Below are 20,355 nucleotides of genomic sequence, written 5' to 3'. Positions count from 1 at the left end.
TTTAGCACTTCAGGCTCAAACTATGATTATACAGACTGGAAGAGTCTACCCAATGAATGAAAAGCCAATCTAGCAAAAAGTAGTGGAATCGCTACTTTTGATGCGGAGGGGGTCGGAACCGCAGTTAGCCACTCTCCCCTCGCTCCCCCGGCGCCTCGGAGACAAGAAACCGAAAGGATGGGCGGGGCCTGCCGCGACCCTCGCGGCCTGCGCGGACCTGGGCGGGCCTCCAGGTTTCCCAGCAAGCTCCAGGACTGAGGAGGTGGGGAAAGGAGGTCATCGCGCCTGCGTGTTAGGAGGTGTGACCCGGGTGGGAAAGCTCTCCACGTCCGCCATTTTGGTTGCCTTCTGTCGGTCTGTTCAGTTACCACGTGAACCGCCGACGGAGACCCGTGGGGGGGGGGAGGCGGCGGCAGTGTTAAGTGAGAAGGGAAAAAAGACTACGAGGGGAAGGGGGTGTCTGGGTTGGGCGACGCGGTGACACCCGAGAACCGGTGGCGGCGGTGGATCGGGGCAATCAAGGCTGAAGCAGCCAGGGAACGACGGCGGCGGCGGCGGCGGTCGGACAAACAGACTGACCGAGCCCGGCGGTGGCGGGAGCAGCGGGAGGAGCCGGAACGATGCCGGCCGTGAGCCTCCCGCCCAAGGAGAACGCGCTCTTCAAGCGGATCTTGGTAAGTGGGAGGCTCCGGACCAGCAGTGAGGAGGATTTAGCCGGTGCACGGGCCTGTCACCCCTAACCTCGGTCCAGGGGCACCCGGCCACCGCCGCCCGGGACCCCGCCTTCGTGCTCCTAGTCAGGCCGAATGCAATGCCTCGTCCCCTTCTCGGGGTTCTCACTTGGGCCCGCGCGCCAGGGGCCACGGGCTTCCTCCTCCCGTCCCCACGCTCCGGAGGCCGTTGTTCCGGAGTAGGCCCCATTCTCCTGGCTTCGAAGCGGCCGGTTTTCATGCGCCCTGAGCGAAAGGGACAGAGGCCTGGCCTTCAGCGGGGAAGCGGGCGACACGGGTAGGAGAGGTGGCCCGGGTGGTTTGGGAAGCCTGCCGGCAGGCCGGGGTGGCACGCTTGGAAGGAACAGGTGGTGCGGATGCGGCACAGCTCATTCATTGCCCAAGCGCGGCTCTCCCTCCATCGTCCGTCCCTCCCTCTTCCTCTCCTCTTGGGAGTCACCTGTCCCCGCCCGGCTCGGGGTCACTGAATGACCTGGGAGGAGGGAAGGAAGAAAGGCGTTCAGAAGAGGAGAGGAAGGCTTCTAAACGACAGCGTCGATGGAGTCAGTAGGAATGCTGAGATCTGCAGCTTCTCGGCCTCTTTACCTCCTTTCAGGAGTAGGGGAGACACATTTATTTCTTAGCTTCCGAGCGGGAAACATCACCCTCCTTGGGAGGTGGGGCCCATTGCGAGGGGGCGGTCCAGTAGGAAGTGGAAAGTTAAGAGCTTTCAGCGGAGAAGTTCTGGACACAGATTTTCTTGTAGACCGAAGTGTATTAACACTGACGCAAGAAGTGATTAGCAGAGAAAAGAGAATATAAGGACTTGTGAAATGGATCTTTTTGACGCTAGCTCAGGCTCGATAATTCCCTGCATTTCACTTTGCCGTTTGCATTTTTTTTTTTAATAACCGTAAATGCGATGATGTTTGGAGGGGCTGTTTACACTGTAACATCTGCTTTGTAGCTTTGGTGCTATAATTAATACTTTGTAGCACGTTTTTTGTTTGGCATCTAGTGTGTGGGTTGCCACTTTCGTGCAGACACTTCTTTATGAAAGGATTAACTGCATTTCCCAGACTTAAGACTTCCAATTTGGAGTGTGTGTACGAAAGTGTTAGTTCTTTCCTCTTGTAATTTAAATGTATTTCATTTGTTTGAAACGTGTGACAGCTCTGAGGATCCGGGTTTTCTAGAGAAAGGAAAGTAACCCATGCTGAACTAACTTTGATTTTACAAAAATATCCATATGCCTACAGATTTAGTCAGTTCGTGTGGAAACATATAGGAAAGTTGCATCCAATACGGTGTTAACTCTTAGTTACTTTGAAGTCCTTATTGCCATTTTTTTTGGTTTCAAGACTAATTGGAGTGTAGGTAGGACTATAGCACCTTTCTACCACAGCAATTTATTTACTTTTACAACTTTTAAAGGAGTAGTTGTTCTCTCCATTATGATAGCCGTTAGCCACATGTGGCTCTTGTACACTTGAAATATGGCTAGTGTGATTGAGAAATTGAATTCTTAATTTTAATTAATTTAATTTAGTCCCAAGGTGTCTCAAGATTAAGGAACACCCTGAGATTAAGGCTAACAGCTAGTGTAAGGGTCAGGAATGCAACTTTTTTTCGGCTGCGTTGGGTCTTCGTTGCTGCACGCGGGCTTTCTCTAGTTGCGGCGAGCGGGGGCTGCTCTTCGTTGCGGTGCGCGGGCTTCTCATTGCGGTGGCTTCTCTTGTTGCGGAGCACGGGCTCTAGGCGTGCGGGCTTCAGTAGTTGTGGCACGAGGGCTCAGTAGTTGTGGCTCACGGGCTCTAGAGCGCAGGCTCAGTAGTTGTGGCGCATGGGCTTAGTTGCTCCACGGCATGTGGGATCTTCCCGGACCAGGGCTCGAACCCGTGTCCCCTGCATGGGCAGACGGGTTCTTAACCACTGCACCACCAGGGAAGTCCTGAAACTTTTTTTTTTCCACGGCACTTAAACCACACCTGCCTAGTTCTTTGTTAGGTAAAAGGAGTTGTAGTAATTGTTAGGTGGCTACACATATTGTAGGTACCTACAAATGTTGTAGGTAAATTATTTCATGTTATTTATTGCTTTTGGAAAAAGTGCTGTTTCTACAGTTAATGATACTTAGGTTGGACTTAGTTGCAGATGAAATTAAAATTAGGAATTGTTAACAAGTAGATTTCCATATGTGCATAGGAAGGTCAGCTGACTTTAGTTTCTATGTGACAATAATAGTTTTGCAGCCGAGTAAGGAAAGTGACCTTGAAATTGGTCTTAATATACTTTTACGCATACTGCATGTGTTTAGAATATAACAAAGAAAAAATAAAAAATGGAAACAAAGTTTTACCTGCTCTGAAGTCCCCTTTCTTCTGTATACAGTAGGTAATCAAATGTTTGAACTAGAATAAATTTGTTTAAAAGTGAATTAGAGGGACTTCCCTGGCAGTCCAGTGGTTGAGACTTCGCCTTCCAGTGCAGGGGGTGTGGGTTCGATCCCTGGTCAGGGGTGCTAGGATCCCACAGGCCTCGCGGCCAGGAAGCAAAGGCATAAAGCAGAGGCAGTGTTGTAGCACATTCAATAAAGACTTTAAAAAAAAAAAGGTCCACATCAAAAAAAATCTTAATAAAAAAAGAAGTGAATTAGAAAACAAAATGCAATTTTGATATAATGTAAATACACTACATTCTTATGAAACTCACAAAATACTTTTTTTTAAAAGTCTGTAAAGAATCTTATGAGAATAAAAATCTGATAATGTGGCAAATTCACTGATTTGTTTGTTTTGTTTTAGATTTCTATCCTAAATCCTTTCTGGAATGGATATAGTATGAACGAACACAGAAGTATATGTTTTTATATAAATTGACAAAGGATATATATTTTTAAATGCTTTATTGTGTTAGAAACCTGAAATGTTCAAGACATGATTCTTTTAGGTTAAAAGTAGATTAAAATACTTGTTTGTGCAGATTATTTCTAGAATAGAATATTCTGGTAAAAAAAAAATGAATGACTACAGTTTAGTTTTCACTTGTAATAGACAACATGATATGTGCAGAGAAGCAGACAAAAGCTAATAGGGAACTGAATTTAACGTTTGATTATGCAAGTATTTCAAAGCCTTGCAGTCTTGGCCATTATTGGGGATTACACAAACTAAGTTATTTGATGGTATAGAGTTGCCATCCCAAGTATTACTTTGAAGACTGGTTAAAAGCAGTTTCCACAGAGGCAGACGTGGTGCCCTGTATGATTGGTGGACAGGAGAGCTACTGGCCAACCAGCTTTAACAGAAGGGATCTCTTTGTTTAGTGTGCATTCTAATTTCCTTTAGTATTTCTGCTTCTGATAATGCATTTCTTAGCATTGATTCAAATATATTTTCTTTGTTCAAAAAAGTGCTTTTGGACATAAAAAGCTAGGTTATAGAAGGGATCATATGCAAAGGACTGTTTGTTCAGAATTTTCTCCCCCAGATAACGGCATAGTTCATTTCTTCTCTTATTTCTTTTAGAATTCTGCTCAGATGTCCTCTAAATGTTATATTGAGGTCTTCCTTGACCAGAAGTCCTCTTCAGCTCAACCTTCTTACTTTCTTCCTCGCTTTATTTTTCTCATCACTTATCATCATCTGACATATGTATACAAGTAATTTATCACATGTCTACCATAATTAAAACGTAGGTTTTATGAGGATAGGGATTTTGTTCTGTTAATTGCTATACCCCCATGAGTTAGAATAACGTACCATGATACGTATTCAAGAAATATTTTTGCATAAAATCAGTGTTAAGACAGTGACTATAGGGCAGGAAAGAGAAATTGTAATCTTTGGATTTTGTGCTTGCATAAAGACGTTTGGAGAAGGGAGTTAGTTAAGCTGGGCCTTGGCATTGTAGAATACATTGTTATATGAGGTAATTGTAGGGTATCAGGCAGAACCTGTATTACCCGGTGAGACCTTGGAAGTTTCATTTATTAATGAATCATGGTATTAGGTTTGTTTACATGGTCTTTTTCCCATCACAGAAGCATAAGAGGAAATTTTTATTGTTTCTTTTTTGGTTGTGTTAGAATTGGAGGAGAAATGGTATCTGGATTAAACGAGGCTGTTTGTCATGAGGAGCCTGTTGTATCAGGCAGTAAAGCTCAGTCATCTGTAGTTTCATACAGCTCTAAAACTGATTCTGACACAAAGTCAGGGGTGAGGACCAGTGTATATGATATGATGAGACAGGAATATAACATGTTAGAAGGGAGAACATTTGTAATTTAGAGTTGCTTTGTGAGTGTTTTTTAGAAAATTTAAAGATCAAATTGAATTCTTGGAATTTGGGAAAGGTGTGCTGGGAAGCTGGTGTTGCAGAGCAAGCCACTTAACTAATCAGTGACTGTAGCCAACCCTCAGCAGCCACATCTAAATACAACTTTGCTCTCTATTTGTAGGCAGTAGCCCTATTGAAGAGAGAAAAACTTAAGATTCTTAGTGAAAAATGGTTTTAGAAATAATGTCAGTTGCCAGTGCTGATGGTAAGAAGGACAAGTGAAGAGATTTAAAAGAGTGATGGTTGTTAGTATATATATTAGGATGTGGAGGGGAGGCAATTTTTGCTGTGACTGTATTCTTTTTTCCTTAATTAATTTTATTTATTTATTTTTGGCTGCGTTGGGTCTTCATTGCTGCGCGGGGGCTTTCTCTAGTTGCGACGAGCAGGGGCTACTCTTCATTGCGGTGCGTGGGCTTCTCTTGTTGCGGAGCACGGGCTCTAGGTGCACAGGCTTTAATAGTAGTGGCACGCGGGCTCAGTAGTTGTGGCTTGCAGCCTCTAGAGCGCAGGCTCGGTAGTTGTGGACACCAGGGAAGTCCTGTGACTGTATTCTTGACTTCTGGGAATTTCCCTGGAATGTTGGCTGTACATTTACATTTAAGCTGTTTTATGATGCACGCTGTACAAACTTGTATTGAAGTTGTAACATAAAAAAAAACGAGTTTAACTTGTTGCATGTGGTTTTTCCCCTTTAGGTAAGATATGAATTGTATCTTTACTACTTAATTTGGAACTAAAATAATTCCATAAAATTTTAATTTAATAAAAGCAATCTTTTTGTCTATTTAAAAGTGAAATATAAATTGCGATATAGAAATAAATGATGGAGAGGTTAATGTTTTTGTTATCTGATATGCTCTATTCCACTGAGATTTTCTTTGGTAAGTATAATAGGAACACATTTTCAGTTGAGATCATTTGAAATTTCTACTAAAACCTACTGGGGAAATTATAATCTTATTTGAAGCGAGTGATATATATATATATATATATATTTTTTTTTTTTTCCTGCAGTACGCGGGCCTCTCACTGTTGTGGCCTCTCCCGTTGTGGAGCACAGGCTCCGGACGCGCAGGCCCAGCGGCCATGGCTCACTGGCCTAGCCGCTTCGCAGCATGTGGGATCTTCCCGGACCGGGGCACGAACCCGTGTCCCCTGCATCGGCAGGTGGACTCTCAACCACTGCTCCACCAGGGAAGCCCTCAGTGATAATTTTAATCTTAAAGATTGTTTGTTTTTATTATAGAGGAGATTATATAAGCATTTCTCTGTGTAATCTGTAAGAGTTGTTTTATCTGATCGTGTATAAAAGGAGAGATGAAAGTTTGCTTTTAAGAATATAGACCTAAGAGACTTACCTGGTGGCGCAGTGGTTAAGAGTCCGCCTGCCCATGCAGGGAACACGGTTTCGATCCCTGGTCTGGGAAGATCCCACATGCCGCAGAGCAGCTAAGCCCGTGAGCCACAACTACTGAGCCTGCGCTCTAGAGCCCGCGAGCCACAACTACTGAAGCCCACGCTCCTAGAGCCCATGCTCCGCAACAAGAGAAGCCACCACAATGAGAAGCCCGCGCACCACAACTAGAGAAAGCATGAGCGCAGCCAAAAAAAAAAAAAAGTATGCCCATGTGTTTAAAAAAAAAGAATATAGACCTATATTCTATAGGGGGAAAAAAACCCCTCCAGGCTGGTTGTGTACTTCCACACATGGTGGTGGTTCTGATTTAAGAAAAAAAATGTTTCCCCTTATGTTAATGGCTTTCACTTAATATATGGTACCCTTTTTTTCAGAGAGATCTCATTGAAGATTACAAGATCACCTTTGGTTATCAGTGCTTGGGAACTGAGTCAGAATCTTTAAGAAGAGGGAAATGAAGTAAACTGATGTTTATTGATTGTCTATTTTGAGCCAGATTCTATGTCAGGCTTTTTTTCCACACTAGCTGATATAAACCTTGCATTACTCCTTTGAGGAAATGGTAATAAGTATAGGCAATACTTACGATTACATTGTCTAAAGTATATTTCTGATTGCTTTATATGCAGTCAGTTGTGCTATATCAGAACATACGGGTTCCTAAAAGTCAGTGCACTATGCAAAATCAGGTAATAAAACCCACAGGGCTTGTGGGGAAAGTGGAGTCTGCACAACACTTAAAAACTTCATTGATGCCAAATTAGGAACCAAGGTAAGAACCTAATAGAAATGATAGCACAGTTTTACATATGTAAAATGGCTAACCAATATGGAAATACTCTAATGTAAATACTGCCTTTTACCTTGGAAAAGACCTGAAGTTTGCTTGTAGAGGTAGGTGTCAGAAGGATTGCAGCTGGTGAATTATTATGAAGTGATGGAAGGAAAGTTATCTTAAATCTGAGAGAAAGTTGTAACACCTCATAACCCACAAGGTGAACTGAGGGAGTTTTGATGTTTGAGGTGTGTGTCTGTGTTGTGCGTGCCTATGCAGCTCGTTTCAGCTGGGTGCAGTTTTCTGTGTTCATCTAGTATTTCTGGTGGACAGATCCCACAGAAGCAAACTTGAAATTTAGTATGTTCAAAATGTCAAATTATCAATCGTGTGGGAGCAAATACGTGTTTTCAAAACTAGTATTGTAGGGAACTGGCCATACCTGAACTTACTTAGAGGTCAAACAGCCTGGGTCTGGGTAGCTCTTCCCTCACTCTGAAGTGTGTCTGTTATTATTTTCTTAAATTTTGGTTGCACCAGGTCTTAGTTACAGCAGGTGGGCTCCTTAGTTCCAGCTCCAGGGCTCCTTAGTTGTGGCACGTGGACTCCTTAGTTGTGGCATGCATGTGGGATCTAGTTCCCTGACCAGGGATCCAGCCTGGGCCCCCTGCATTGGGAGTGCAGAGTCTTATGCACTGCGCCACCAGGGAAGTCCCCTGAAGTGTGTCTAATCTTGCATCTAGTATCTGAGATAGTGTCACATTCTTTGGCAACTTAGTTGCCACTGCCATTAAGGAGACTTAAACTTCAAACATTTTCTTTGTTAGAAGAAGCTTTGTACCCAGAGTATCAAAAGTTTCAGACTAATTCATTCTAAAGATTTTTGTGGGGTGGCTAAGTAACACTTTTAAAGCAGGAAATAAAATATTATACGTTTCTTCAATTTGTATTTTGAAACAGTTTTGATGCTCAATGGGGGAAGCCTGGTGTGGAAAGAAAAATAGATGATGGGTTTTAATCCTGACTTTGCTTTACTTTATCTTTCATGTTTTTTAAGCCTTAGTTTGTAAATTTGAGTAAAGAGAGAAACAGTACTTTTCTGACCTACCTCACTGGTCAGGTAGTGAGATATGTATAAAAGTCCTTGGTAAATGGTAAAGCATATGTATTAGTAAACATCTGTTACAGGTGTAGTCTGTTAAGGACGTTAGCTTTTTCATTGAATTGATCTCATCTTGGTTTTATGTTATGCTTTGTATTCTGTTTAATATTATTATTTAGCTTTTGTATATTTTTTGTTATTTAGGAAGGTTTATATTTTTGTTTTAATCAGTTTTATGTTTTATAAACTTTTATGTTTATACCTTTAAAAATTCCTGGGAATTCCCCGGAGGTCCAGTGGTTAGGATTCGGCGCTTTTACTGCCGTGGGCCCGGGTTTGATCCCCGGTCAGGGAACTAAGATGCTTCAAGCCACGTGGCGTGGCCAAAAAAAATTCCTTTAGTCCTCTTTTTTTCTTACTTAGGGTGTGGAGGGGAGGGAATTTTATGCTGTGATTGTGAATTTTATGCTATTATTTTATTTGTCACCTATAAAATAATCCATTTTCTTTTCCCCCCCCATTTTTAAAAATTATGGTGAAATATGCATAATATGAAATTTACCATCTTAGCCATTTTTTAAGTGTTCAGTTCAGTGGCATTAATAAGCACATTCACATCATTGTGCAACCATCAACCCCGTCCATCTCCAGAACTTTTTCATCTTCCCAAACTGAAACTCTGCACCCATTGAACAACTCCCCCATCACCACCTCTCCTCCAGCCCCTGGCACCCACCATCTGCTTTCTGTCTCTGTGGGTTTGGCTCCTCTAGGAACTGCATGGGAGTGGGATCATACAGCATGTGTCTTTATGTGACGGGCTTATTTCACTCAGCACAGTATCCTCAAGGTTCATCCATGTTGTAGCAGGTGTCAGAATTTCCTTCTTTTTTAAGGCTGAATAAAGTTCTGTTGTATTTACATACCACTTTTTGTTTATCTATTCATCTTTCAATGGACATTTGGGTTACCTCCACATTTTAGCCATTGGGAATAATGCTGCTATGAACGTGGGTGTACAAATCTCTCTTCAAGACCCTGCTTTCCGTGCCTTTGGGTATATACCAAGAAGCAGATTGCTGGGTCATATGGTAATTCTTGAGGCATACCATACCGTTTTCCATAGTGGTTCCCAGCAATGCACAGGGGTTCCAGTTTCTCTACATTCTTGCCAACACTACTGTTTTCGTTTTTGTTTCATAATAGCCATACTAGTGACCATGAAATAGTATCCTATCGCAATTTTGATTTTCGTTTTCCTAATGATTAGTGATGTTGATTGTCTTTTCATGTGCTTATTGGCCATCTGTATGCTGTCTTTGGAGAAATGTCTAATTAAGTCCTTGCCCATTTTTTAATTGGGTTGTTTGTTGTTGAGTTGTAAGATTTCTCTCTATTTACTGGCTATCGAATGACTTGCAGCTATTTTCTTCCATCTGTGTGTAGTCTTTTTTTCCCCCCAGGCCTGTTTGTTCGTTTGTTTATTTATTTATTTACTGCACCTCATAGGCATGCGGGATCCCGGTTCCCCAACCAGGGATCGAACCCATGCTCCGTGCATTGGGAGCGTGGAGTTTTAACCACCGGACCACCAGGGAAGTCCCTGTGTGTCATCTTTTGCTGCACAAAATTTTTAAATTTTCATGAAGTCTACTTTTTCTCTTTTTTCTTTTGTTTTCTGTGCCTTTGGAGTCACATCTAAGAAATCACTGCCATATTCAATGTCATGAAGCTTTTTTTTTTTTTTTTTGGCTGTGTTGGGTCTTCATTGCTGTAAGCGGGTTTTCTCTAGTTGTGGCGAGCGGGGGCTACTCTTCATTGCAGTGCACAGACTTCTCATGGCGGTGGCTTCTCTTGTTGCGGAGCACGGGATCAAGGCACGCAGGCTTCAATAGTTATGGGTTATGGGCTCTAAAGTGCAGGCTCTGTAGTTGTGACTCACGGGCTTAGTTGGTCTGCAGCATGTGGGATCTTCCTGGACCAGGGATCAAACCTGTGTCCCCTGCATTGGCAGGCGGTAAATCCATTTTCTTATGTGTGAGGCAGTGAATGAGCTTATTCTACTTAATTTTTTTTCTAGTCTCTTTTCCTCTGACTTTTTGAAGTTATTTTTACTTTGTGAGAGCATGCCATTTTATGTACTATTCTACCCGCATCAATACCTTTGTTTTAGATTTAATTCTACAATTAAATGTAGTTAATATTAAACAGCAGACCTTTTTCTGAAGTTTTCCCAGTCATCTCTTGGTTGGATGAAGCTTATTGTCTAGTATAGATTCCTCAACAGTCCTTGTGGAAATCTCTTAAGGTCTTAGATGTTAAAAGTGTTTTCCTAGTGTCTTGATGTTTGAAGGACAGCTTGGCTGGGTTTAAAATCCTTGATTCACATCTTCTTATATTTCTTGAAAATAATTGCCCCCCTGTTGTCTTGCTTATATGTTGCTGATGCCAACCTGATTTTCTTTTCTTTGTTGATGACTTGGTCTTTCTTTTCGAAGACTTGAATTTTTCTTATCTGTAAAATTGAATTGTTTTACTGAGGTATGTCTCTGTGTTGACTATTGTGGGTAAATTTTCCCTTGTGGTTTCAGATTGTAGATTGATGTTTTCTTTTGAGTCAAGAATTACAGTTTTGAATATTAGTTCTGGTCAGTTGTTTCATTCTTCAGTGATCTTTGCATCTCTTTTATATTATGTTTCCTTCAATTCTTTTCTCTGTTATTCATTTGCTTGAGAAATCTTATTTTCTATCTTTTTAGATCATACATCTTGTAATTTAGTCTTCATTTCTGTGATGATTTTGTTTCTTTTCTGTTTTTTTAGTTTGTTCCTATTTTAAAACTTGTTTGCTCTTTAAAATTTTGAATATTGGATTTGAGGTGTTCTTTTATGTCTTCATTTGTTATTTATTTCTAATTTGTGATGGAGTGTTGAATCTTTCCTCTGTGTTATCGCTTTGGTTTTTGGTGTGTTTTCATCTGCCCAAATCTTTCACTTTTAAAAATACTATGTAAGTAACTTGGCATGAACGCTGGGTTCTTTTTTCTGTTCAGGTTATTTGTGATGGGTTTTACTGCACCAGCAATATAGACAATTTTATTTTGGGGTGAGGCTGGGTGGTTTCTTCAGTCTCTTAGTTCAAGAGTACCCTCTTTGTTGCTACAGTCAAATGCAGTTTTTAAAATAAGTCCCCTGTCCCACATTGCTCTGTATTGGTTCAATAAGGCCTTGATCTTCAGTGCTGCCCTCTCCATCAAACCTTCAAGTGATACTTTCTCCTTCTAAGGTGTCTCCTTCTCCAAAGCTATGCCTTACTAAAACTGCCACCTTTGGTCTTAAAGACTTTCTGAGCCGCTACATTTTGACTCCTCAGTAGCCATTGCTCTCGTCCATCATGTTTCTCAGTACTTCCTTTTGACCTCTGGCTTGGGTGAACTTGGATGAATCCTGAATATTACCCATTCACTCACCACGAGGACGCTGCTGTATTCTTCTTTTGGACAGTTCCCATTGGAACATGGGACTTCTGGTCTTCAGTGTTTATGCAATTACATGTAAATTAGAGTTTTTAGTTGTCTTATCTCTTTGTAATGCTCTGGGTGATTTTATTTGCTTCCTTTCTTGGCCTGTATGGTTTTTTGTTTTCTTTTTTAAAATTAACTTATTTATTTATTTATTTAGGTTGAGTTAGATCTTTCTTGCTGCATGCGGGCTTTCTCTAGCTGAGGAGAGCGGGGGCTACTCTTCGTTGAGGTGCGCGGGCTTCTCATTGCAGTGGCTTCTCGTTGCAGAGCATGGGCTCTAGGCGCGCAGGTTCAGTAGTTGTGGCACACGGGCTTAGTTGCTCTGCGGCAAGTGGGATCTTCCCGGACCAGGGCTAGAACCTGTGTCCCTTGCATTGGCAGGTGGATCCTTAACCACTGCACCACCAGGGAAGCCCCAACCTGTTTTTCTGAGGATATGTGTAATGTTTAGAAATTAGGGGGCAGCCATTATCCTGTAAATAATTCATTTCTGGTTTTATGTGTTATGCTTGAAAATAATAGTGCTTGCTTTAAGATAATTTGCAGTTCAGGTTTTATATAATTGGGTAATTGCTTATACTTTTGTTGCTGTGTCCCCATGACCACTCCATTGTTTTCTTTAAACTCTTTGGGATTATTTATCATTGAAATAATTATGAGGTTCTATTAAATAGCTGACTCTCAATCATATGTATATACCTTGAGTTTTATTGAATTTTGTCCTATCCCTAAGCAATCAGAGTTCATAGCAGAGTTCTACTCATATTAAGCAGGAATCCTAAATTTTGCTTCACTTTTCTTTTCTCAAGTGACATAATTTAATGCTGGGGGGAAAAAAAAAGAAAGGTAAGAGAAGTCTGGCACGTTTTATAATGCATTAACAGGATTTTAGTATCCAGAAAGCAGATGGTGATTGTCACATTCAGTTCTGTGGCTAGTAAGACCTCATCTGTAATTTTAGCTTCTGGACCCAAAACTAGCAGAGATAAAGACCAACGACTCCGTAATGCTGGCACACCTCAAAAATACTGGTGTAAAATTCCCACAGACCTTTCTTGTCTTTTGTTCTGAGACTATGTACTTGTTACTTTAAATTTTTGAAGTGCCTTTTGTTTTGTGAAATACTGACAGATTTTAAAAAGATTGTTTATTTTGAAAAATAAAAATTAAGCAACCCCGTTTTTAAAATAAATTTACTTATTTATATTTTGGCTGCGTTGGGTCTTTGTTGCTGTGCACTGCCTTTCTCTAGTTGCAGCAAGCGGGAGCTACTCTTTGTTGCGGTGCGAGGGCTTCTCATTGCAGTGGCTTCTCTTGTTGTGGAGCACGGGCTCTAGGCGTGCGGGCTCAGTAGTTGTGGCCCACGGGCTCTAGAGTGCAGGCTCAGTAGTTGTGGCGCACAGGCTTAGTTGCTCCGCGGCATGTGGGATCTTCCCGGACCAGGGATTGAACTCGTGTCCCCTGCATTGGCAGGTGGCTTCTTAACCACTGCGCCACCAGGGAAGTCCCCAACCCCATTTAAATTGTCTAAGTTTTTTGAAATTTTACTAGTTTTGTAAAATATACAAGTATGGGAACAATACTGTATCGACTTCTGAGGGTGGCACAAAAGGTCAAAGGACTTAAAACTTTCATATAAGGAACAGCTAAAATTACAAAGATGCTTAGCTTGAATAAGAGAAAACTGAAGTCTTAAGAGCTAGAATCAGTAAACAGAAATTAGAGGGTGATAGAGTTTGGCTCAATATAGCTAAAAACATTTCAGTAGAGCGAACTGGTACCAACAAGAGCTGTGTGACCCCTTGCACCAGATGAAGTTTACTATAGAATTAAGACAAACTTATTTTTTTTAAATAGTATAAAACTAGGAGGGGGAAAAATCATTCTTAAGATTTGTTTTCATGGTTGTAATAGTTTGACAGAAATTGTATGATATAAAAGGCTAGCATATTGTCTGCAAATGGAAGCTCCAACTAAAAGAATTAAAGGAAAGGGAGGATAAAGGTAGTTTTTCAGCATTCCTATGTTTTCTTCTCAAAAAACATTTAAAAATTTAAAGTATAATTACCTACAGTGAAATGCACACGTTTTGAGTGTACTGTTCTATTAGTTGTCTTGAGCATACTGTTCTTTTAATTTTGACAAGTCATAAAGCAGTACAGCCTATGCCCCTTTTAAGATGTAGAACATTTACACCATCTCAGAATAGACACCTTGTTCCTCTTGATTGTATATTTTAATTCAGTTTCTGCTTTCAGATTTCTCTATAATCAGTCAAACTGTGTTGGGTCTAAATATTTTAAGCTGTAACTGTTACCGTGGTGCTTTGTTTAGCTTGCTCAGGTTCTTTATATACATTTGTATTTAATTCTCACCTTAACCCTGCAAGGTTGTTAATGTCCACATTTTGCAGGTGACACAGTTGAGGCTCTAATAAGTTTAATTAAGCCAGTGATGCAAACCTGTCTAAGTGTTTTCTAAGATTTGAACTGTAGACTCTAGAGCAGCGTTGTCCAATAGAATTTCTTGTGATGATGGAAACGTTCTGCATCTGAATTTCCATATGTTAGCCATTAGTCACATGTGGCTATTGAGCACCTGAGATGTGGGTAGTGTGACTGAGGAGCTTTACTGAAGAATTTTAAATTTTATTTAATATTAGCTAATTAAAACGTTAAATAGCTATAGCTCTGAGTCTAAAGACTGTAGGTGCCCTTTCTCCATACCTGTCTGCTCCACAGAAGTAGGACTGCTAAAAGTAGTTCCAGTACACTGGCACTACTAAGTGCTAGCCAGGCTCCTAGTAAGTTAATAAATTTTTTTTTTTGGCGGTACGCGGGCCTCTCACTGTTGTGGCCTCTCCCGTTGTGGAACACAGGCCATGGCTCATGGGCCCACCTGCTCCGTGGCATGAGGGATCCTCCCGGACCGGGGCACGAACCCGTGTCCCCTGCATTGGCAGGCGGACTCTCAACCACTTCGCCACCAGGGAAGCCCTATCAGTTTTATTGATCTTCTCAAAGAACCAGATTTTGGTTTCACTGATTTCCTTTATTTTTCTCTTTTCTATTTCATTGTTTGTTTTTTCTTTTGTTTCTCCTGCTTATGTTGAGTTTAATTTGCTCTTATTTTTCTACTTTCTTAAGGTGGAAGCTGATATGATAATTGGAGACCTTTTAGAATACAGGCTTTTTTCTGACTACTTTTATAATTTTCTCTTTTGTCCTTATTTTTTAGCATTTGGATTGTGATGTGCCTCTTTTTTTGTTTGCTGTTTTGTTTTGTTGTTTTCTTTTTTTTTTAGTTGATCCTGCTTGGAGTTTGTTGAGATTCTTGGTTCTGTGGGTTTAATAGTTTCCATTTCTCTATTGAGATTTCCTGTTTGTTTTCTGATTATTTCATGTTTTCCTTTCAATCTTTTAAAATTACTTAATAGTTACTGTTTTAAAGTCTGTCTGCTACTTCTGTCATTATTTCTGAATCTGTTTTTGTTGATTACTTTTTTTCCGTAGGTCATGGGTCACAATTTCCTGTTTCTTCACATTTCTAATTTTGTTTTTCTGTAATGTGTATTATAGACACTAGGATATTGAGTATCTGGATCTTGTTGTCCTTTGTAATAGAGTTTTGTTTTGGCAGATGGTTAATTTGCTTGTGCATCAGCTTGTTCTTGTTTTTAAGCTTTAATAAAAGTGGCTCTAGATTATCCTTATTCCCAAGGTGTGGCATTTCTGGGTCTCGGATGAATCCTGGAGTGTTTAATGAAGTCTCTAACTGGATGTTTGGAACTCAGATATCTCCCAGCCATGTACAAGCATCCATAGTTGTTCAGCTCCTGCTACTTGGTAGTTGTTCTTGGCCAACTTGAGTAGAATTCTGCAGTGTACCTGATCAGTTTAATATTTGACCAAAACTCTTGTACAGATTTCTGAAATTTCATCTCTGTACAGTTCTTTCTAATACCCTGCTCCATAAATGTCAGCTCTTCATGCATTTTCTGTCTCAGATATCTGTTTAGGTTAGTAAGAATGGCATGTTCTACTTGTGTTCCTCCTCTCTATTCTGCAGTCTGGAAAATGCCTGTAGGCAAAAAAAAAAAAAGATTTTCTTGGGATTTACCTTGTTTCCCTTCTGAGAGCACAGTCCTGTGTTGGTTCTTGTCCAATGGCTGAAAATAATTATTTCATATTTACTTAACCAGTTTTATGCTTGGCAGGAGCACGAGCTGGTGTCAGTTATTCCTAGACATTTTAGAAGCAGGAGTCTCAGTGTATGGTGCCAGCGTTTAGCACACAGGATTTGAACAGTTCATTCTGTTTGAGTTACATCCTGTTTTGCTTTACTGTTTCTGTAGCACACTGTTAATATTTTAAAATTTAGCTGCTAATGAAAGCTAACAGTCTACAATATTCTAATATTTTTGAAACTATTATGTTTAATCTTGAATTAACATTTGTTCATGTTACAGGCAAGATGACAAACAGAATACTATGGCATTCATTCCATACCAAGGGAACCATTTATTTATAATTCTGAAATTTCAAGAACTCCCCAAATACAAGAATTTCAGAGATGGGATTATAGACATGTATTTTTATTTAATTTTATGATTCTACTATGGAGAACTTAACATGTCTGCCCACAATGTTGTTTTACAAAGCCTGTTTTAAATGAATTGATGTGAAACCTTTACTCAAAGTATACTGTATGTAGTATTTGCATCTCTCTTAACCTAAATAAAAGTAAATTCTCTAAAACTTTTCTTTAAGTCTACGGGTTTGATTAAAGCAGCATTAAGTATCTTATGGTTTAAAAAAAAAAAGAGGGCTTCCCTGGTGGCGCAGTGGTTGGGAGTCCACCTGCCCATGCAGGGGACACGGGTTTGTGCCCCGGTCCGGTCCGGGAGGATCCCGCATGCCACGGAGCGGCTGGGCCCGTGAGCCATGGCTGCTGGGCCTGCGCGTCCGGAGCCGCAAAACAAAAAACAAAACAAAACAAAACAAAAAAAAGAATCTTATCATGGTAGCTTTATTCCCATGATTCTGTAGAATGAACTTCAGTGATAGCGTTACATGGGAGTTTTAAAAACAAGCAAATTATTTTTTTCATTTTGTACATTTACGCCTTTTGAATGGTTCAAAACAGGACTCCTTATGATTATATCTTCTGTTATACTTTAAGACTGCTTTTATAAGATTCCATTTTGATTAGACATAAACCTGTGTTAAAGCTGAATTATACATAGATCTGGCCTTTTATGTTTGGAGGAAAGAAATTGTTGAATATGATACACTACTTCCTATTTTTCTTGTAAACCCTGTATGCTACTAGAGTTTATCTTTGGGCAAGAGCAGAAGTGTCAAGGAAATTTTTTGGGGTAAAGTAAATTGAATGTTTGCTGTTACTTTTTCCATTAAACTGTGAGAATACTACTCTCATTTGTTATGAGTGACCTGTTGTAGGAGTAGTGCTTTTAGGGAAAAAAGAGATTGAGGTCTGTTTCCTTAAATGCACACTGAATGGTATGCCATTCTCAATTATTTTTATGGGTCACCTTGACAGAAGATAATTGGGTTAGTGGCATTGAGTATAATTTCAATATGGGCAGCCGCCAGATTTCATTAATTAGGAGCATAATCATTAGGAACTGAAACTTAATTACTTTTCTGAAGTTTGATAAAATAAAAAACTAAATGCTATAGTATTATTATCTCATTAAAAGAAAGTGGAGTTCGGTTTTTCATTTTCATTTGGTAAACTCAGTTATTTGGGGGAATTATCAAATTGGTTAATCTGTGTGTGTTCATTTTTGTCACCTTATTTTTGGCATTTTTATTGCCTATTTAATTATAGTACTGAGTAAGCAAAGGAACAAAAGATGAGATAAAAGTTGAATTTGTTGGTTAGAAAATCTGTTAAAAGATGAAAACTCTTGGCTTTAATAATATTTATGTTAATAAAATGTAATAAAATTTCTGTATGTGATGGAAAGAGCTCTTAACTGGGACTCAGAGGACCTAGACTGTTAGGCCCGCCAACACTGACTAGGAATGTTGCCACTAACTAGGTTTGTAATCTCTGGCAACAGATGCGCAAGGACCCCATGCAGATTTTTGGATGTCTTTTTCTGAATAGTTCCATCACTTGCAGTACTCTGCCTTGCAGAGTACCTCAGCCTCCTTGACCTTCAATCTTTGTTTCTTCAACTCTGTGGACTGTTGTGCTCTGCTTCGGATCCTTCTCCCTGTGCTATAATCTGTAAAACAGTGACATTACCAAGTGTATCATGTCCCCTCAACCCATGGTTCACAATCCTGCACTGCCTGTTGTCCAGTGTCTGGCAACAGTTATTTTATACATTTTATCCAGTTTTGTTGTTTATGTTAGAAGGACAAGTTCAGCCTCACTCCATCATGGCTAAAAGTGGAAGTTCCCTTACTACGTTTTTACAGAAATAAATTTTTAGAAAGCAAATTGAGGGTTTTAAGAATAGTGTACTTAGGGGGCTTCCCTGGTGGTGCAGTTGTTAAGAATCCGCCTGCCAATGCAGGAGACATGTGTTCGAGCCCTGGTCTGGGAAGATCCCACATGCCGCAGAGCAACTAAGCCTGTGCCCCACAACTACTGAGCCTGTGCTCTAGAGCCCGCGAGCCACAACTACTGAAGCCTGCGTGCCACAACTACTGAAGCCTGCGTGCCTAGTGCCTGTGCTCTGCAACAAGAGAAGCCACTACAATGAGAAGCCCGCACACCGCAACAAAGAGTAGCCCCTGCTCACTGCAACTAGAGAGAGCCTGCGTGCAGCAACAAAGACCCAGTGCAGCCAAAAATAATAAATAAATAAATTTATTTTAAAAAAAAAGAGCAGGATACTTAAACTGTTCTTTGTATGTATGTAGTTCCTGGAAAACAGTGACAAGTTAGGAGTGTCACTTTTAATTAGCCTAGTCTTTACATCATATTAACAAATTAAGGAATAAAAACCATATGATCATCTCAGTAGATGCAGAAAAAGCTTTTGACAAAATTCAACACCCATTTATGATAAAAACTCCAGAATGTGGGCATAGAGGGAACCTACCTCAACATAAGGAAGGCCATATATGACAAACTCATGGCAAACATCATACTCAATGGTGAAAAACTGAAAGCATTTCCACTAATATCAGGAACAAGACAAGGGTGTCCACTCTCACCACTCTTATTCAACATAGTTTTGGAAATCCTAGCCACAGCAATCAGAGAAGAAAAAGAAATAAAAGAAATACAAATTGGAAAAAAAGAAGTAAAACTATCACTGTTTGCAGATGCCATGATACTATACATAGAAATTCCTAAAGATGCCACCAGAAAACTCCTAAAACCAACCAATGAATTTGGTAAGGTTGCAGGATACAAAATTAATGCACAGAAATCTCTGGCATTCCTATACACTAACAACGAAAAATCAGAAAGAGAAATTAAGGAAACAATCCCATTTACCATAGCAACAGAAAGAATAAAATACCTAGGAATAAACCTACCTAAGGAGGTAAAGACTTATACTTACAAAACTATACAGCACTGATGAAAGAAGTCAAAGATGACATAAACAGATGGAGAAATACACCATGTTCTTGGATTGGAAGAATCAATATTATGAAAATGACTATACCAACCAAAGCACTCTACAGATTCAGTGCAATCCCTATCAAACTACCAATGGCATTCTTCACAGAATTAGAGCAAAAAATTTTGCAATTCGTATGGAAACACAAAGGATCCCGAATAGCCAAAGCAATCTTGAGAAAAAAAATGGAACTGGAGGAATCAGGCTCCCCGACTTCAAACTATACTACAGAGCTACAGTAATCAAGACAGTGTGGTACTGGCACAAAAACAGAAATATAGATCAGTGGTACAGGATAGAAAGCCCAGAGATAAACCCACGCACATATGGTCACCTAATTTATGACAGAGGAGGCAAGAACATACCATGGAGAAAAGACAGCCTCTTCAAAAAGTGGTGCTTGGAAAACTGGACAGCTACATGTAAAAGAATGAAATTAGAACACTACCTAACACCATACACAAAAATAAACTCCAAATGGATTAAAGAGCTAAATGTAAGACCAGACACTATAAAACTCTTAGAGGAAAACATAGGAAAAACACTCTTTGACATAAACCACAGCAAGATCTTTTGTGACCCACCTCCTAGAGTAATGGAAATAAAAACAAAAATAAACAGATGGGACCTAATTAAACTTAAAAGCTTTTGCACAACAAGGGAAACCATAAACAAGACGAAAAGCAACCCTCAGAATGGGAGAAAGTATTTGCAAATGAAACAACAGGCAAAGGATTAATCTCCAAAATACAAAAACAGCTCATGGAGCTCAATATCAAAAAAACAACAGTTCAATTAAAAAATGGGCAGAAGACCTAAGTAGACGTTTCACCAAAGAAGGCATACAGATGGCTAAGAGGCACATGAAAAGATGCTC

General features: G+C 40.1%; 1 protein-coding gene across 3 annotated transcripts in view; it reads left to right on the top strand.

Annotated features, from left to right (window-relative positions):
- Positions 1–281: 281 nt before the first annotated feature.
- The window catches only part of NAA15 (N-alpha-acetyltransferase 15, NatA auxiliary subunit), a 75,931-nt gene continuing 55,857 nt past the window's right edge, over positions 282–20,355 (top strand). For 2 of the 3 annotated variants that reach the window (XM_067735057.1, XM_067735056.1), the window contains exon 1: positions 284–674. In XM_067735057.1, coding sequence (XP_067591158.1) covers positions 621–674 — 54 coding nt within the window. In that variant the 5' untranslated portion in view covers positions 284–620. Of the gene's footprint in view, positions 675–20,355 lie in introns of all 3 variants that reach the window. The other variant, XR_010942848.1, reaches the window with a different exon arrangement.

Source organism: Pseudorca crassidens, chromosome 4 (assembly GCF_039906515.1).
Source record: "Pseudorca crassidens isolate mPseCra1 chromosome 4, mPseCra1.hap1, whole genome shotgun sequence".
NCBI lineage: Eukaryota > Metazoa > Chordata > Mammalia > Artiodactyla > Delphinidae > Pseudorca > Pseudorca crassidens.
Note: the sequence above shows the minus strand (reverse complement) of the source record. Positions and strands in the feature narration are given on the sequence as shown.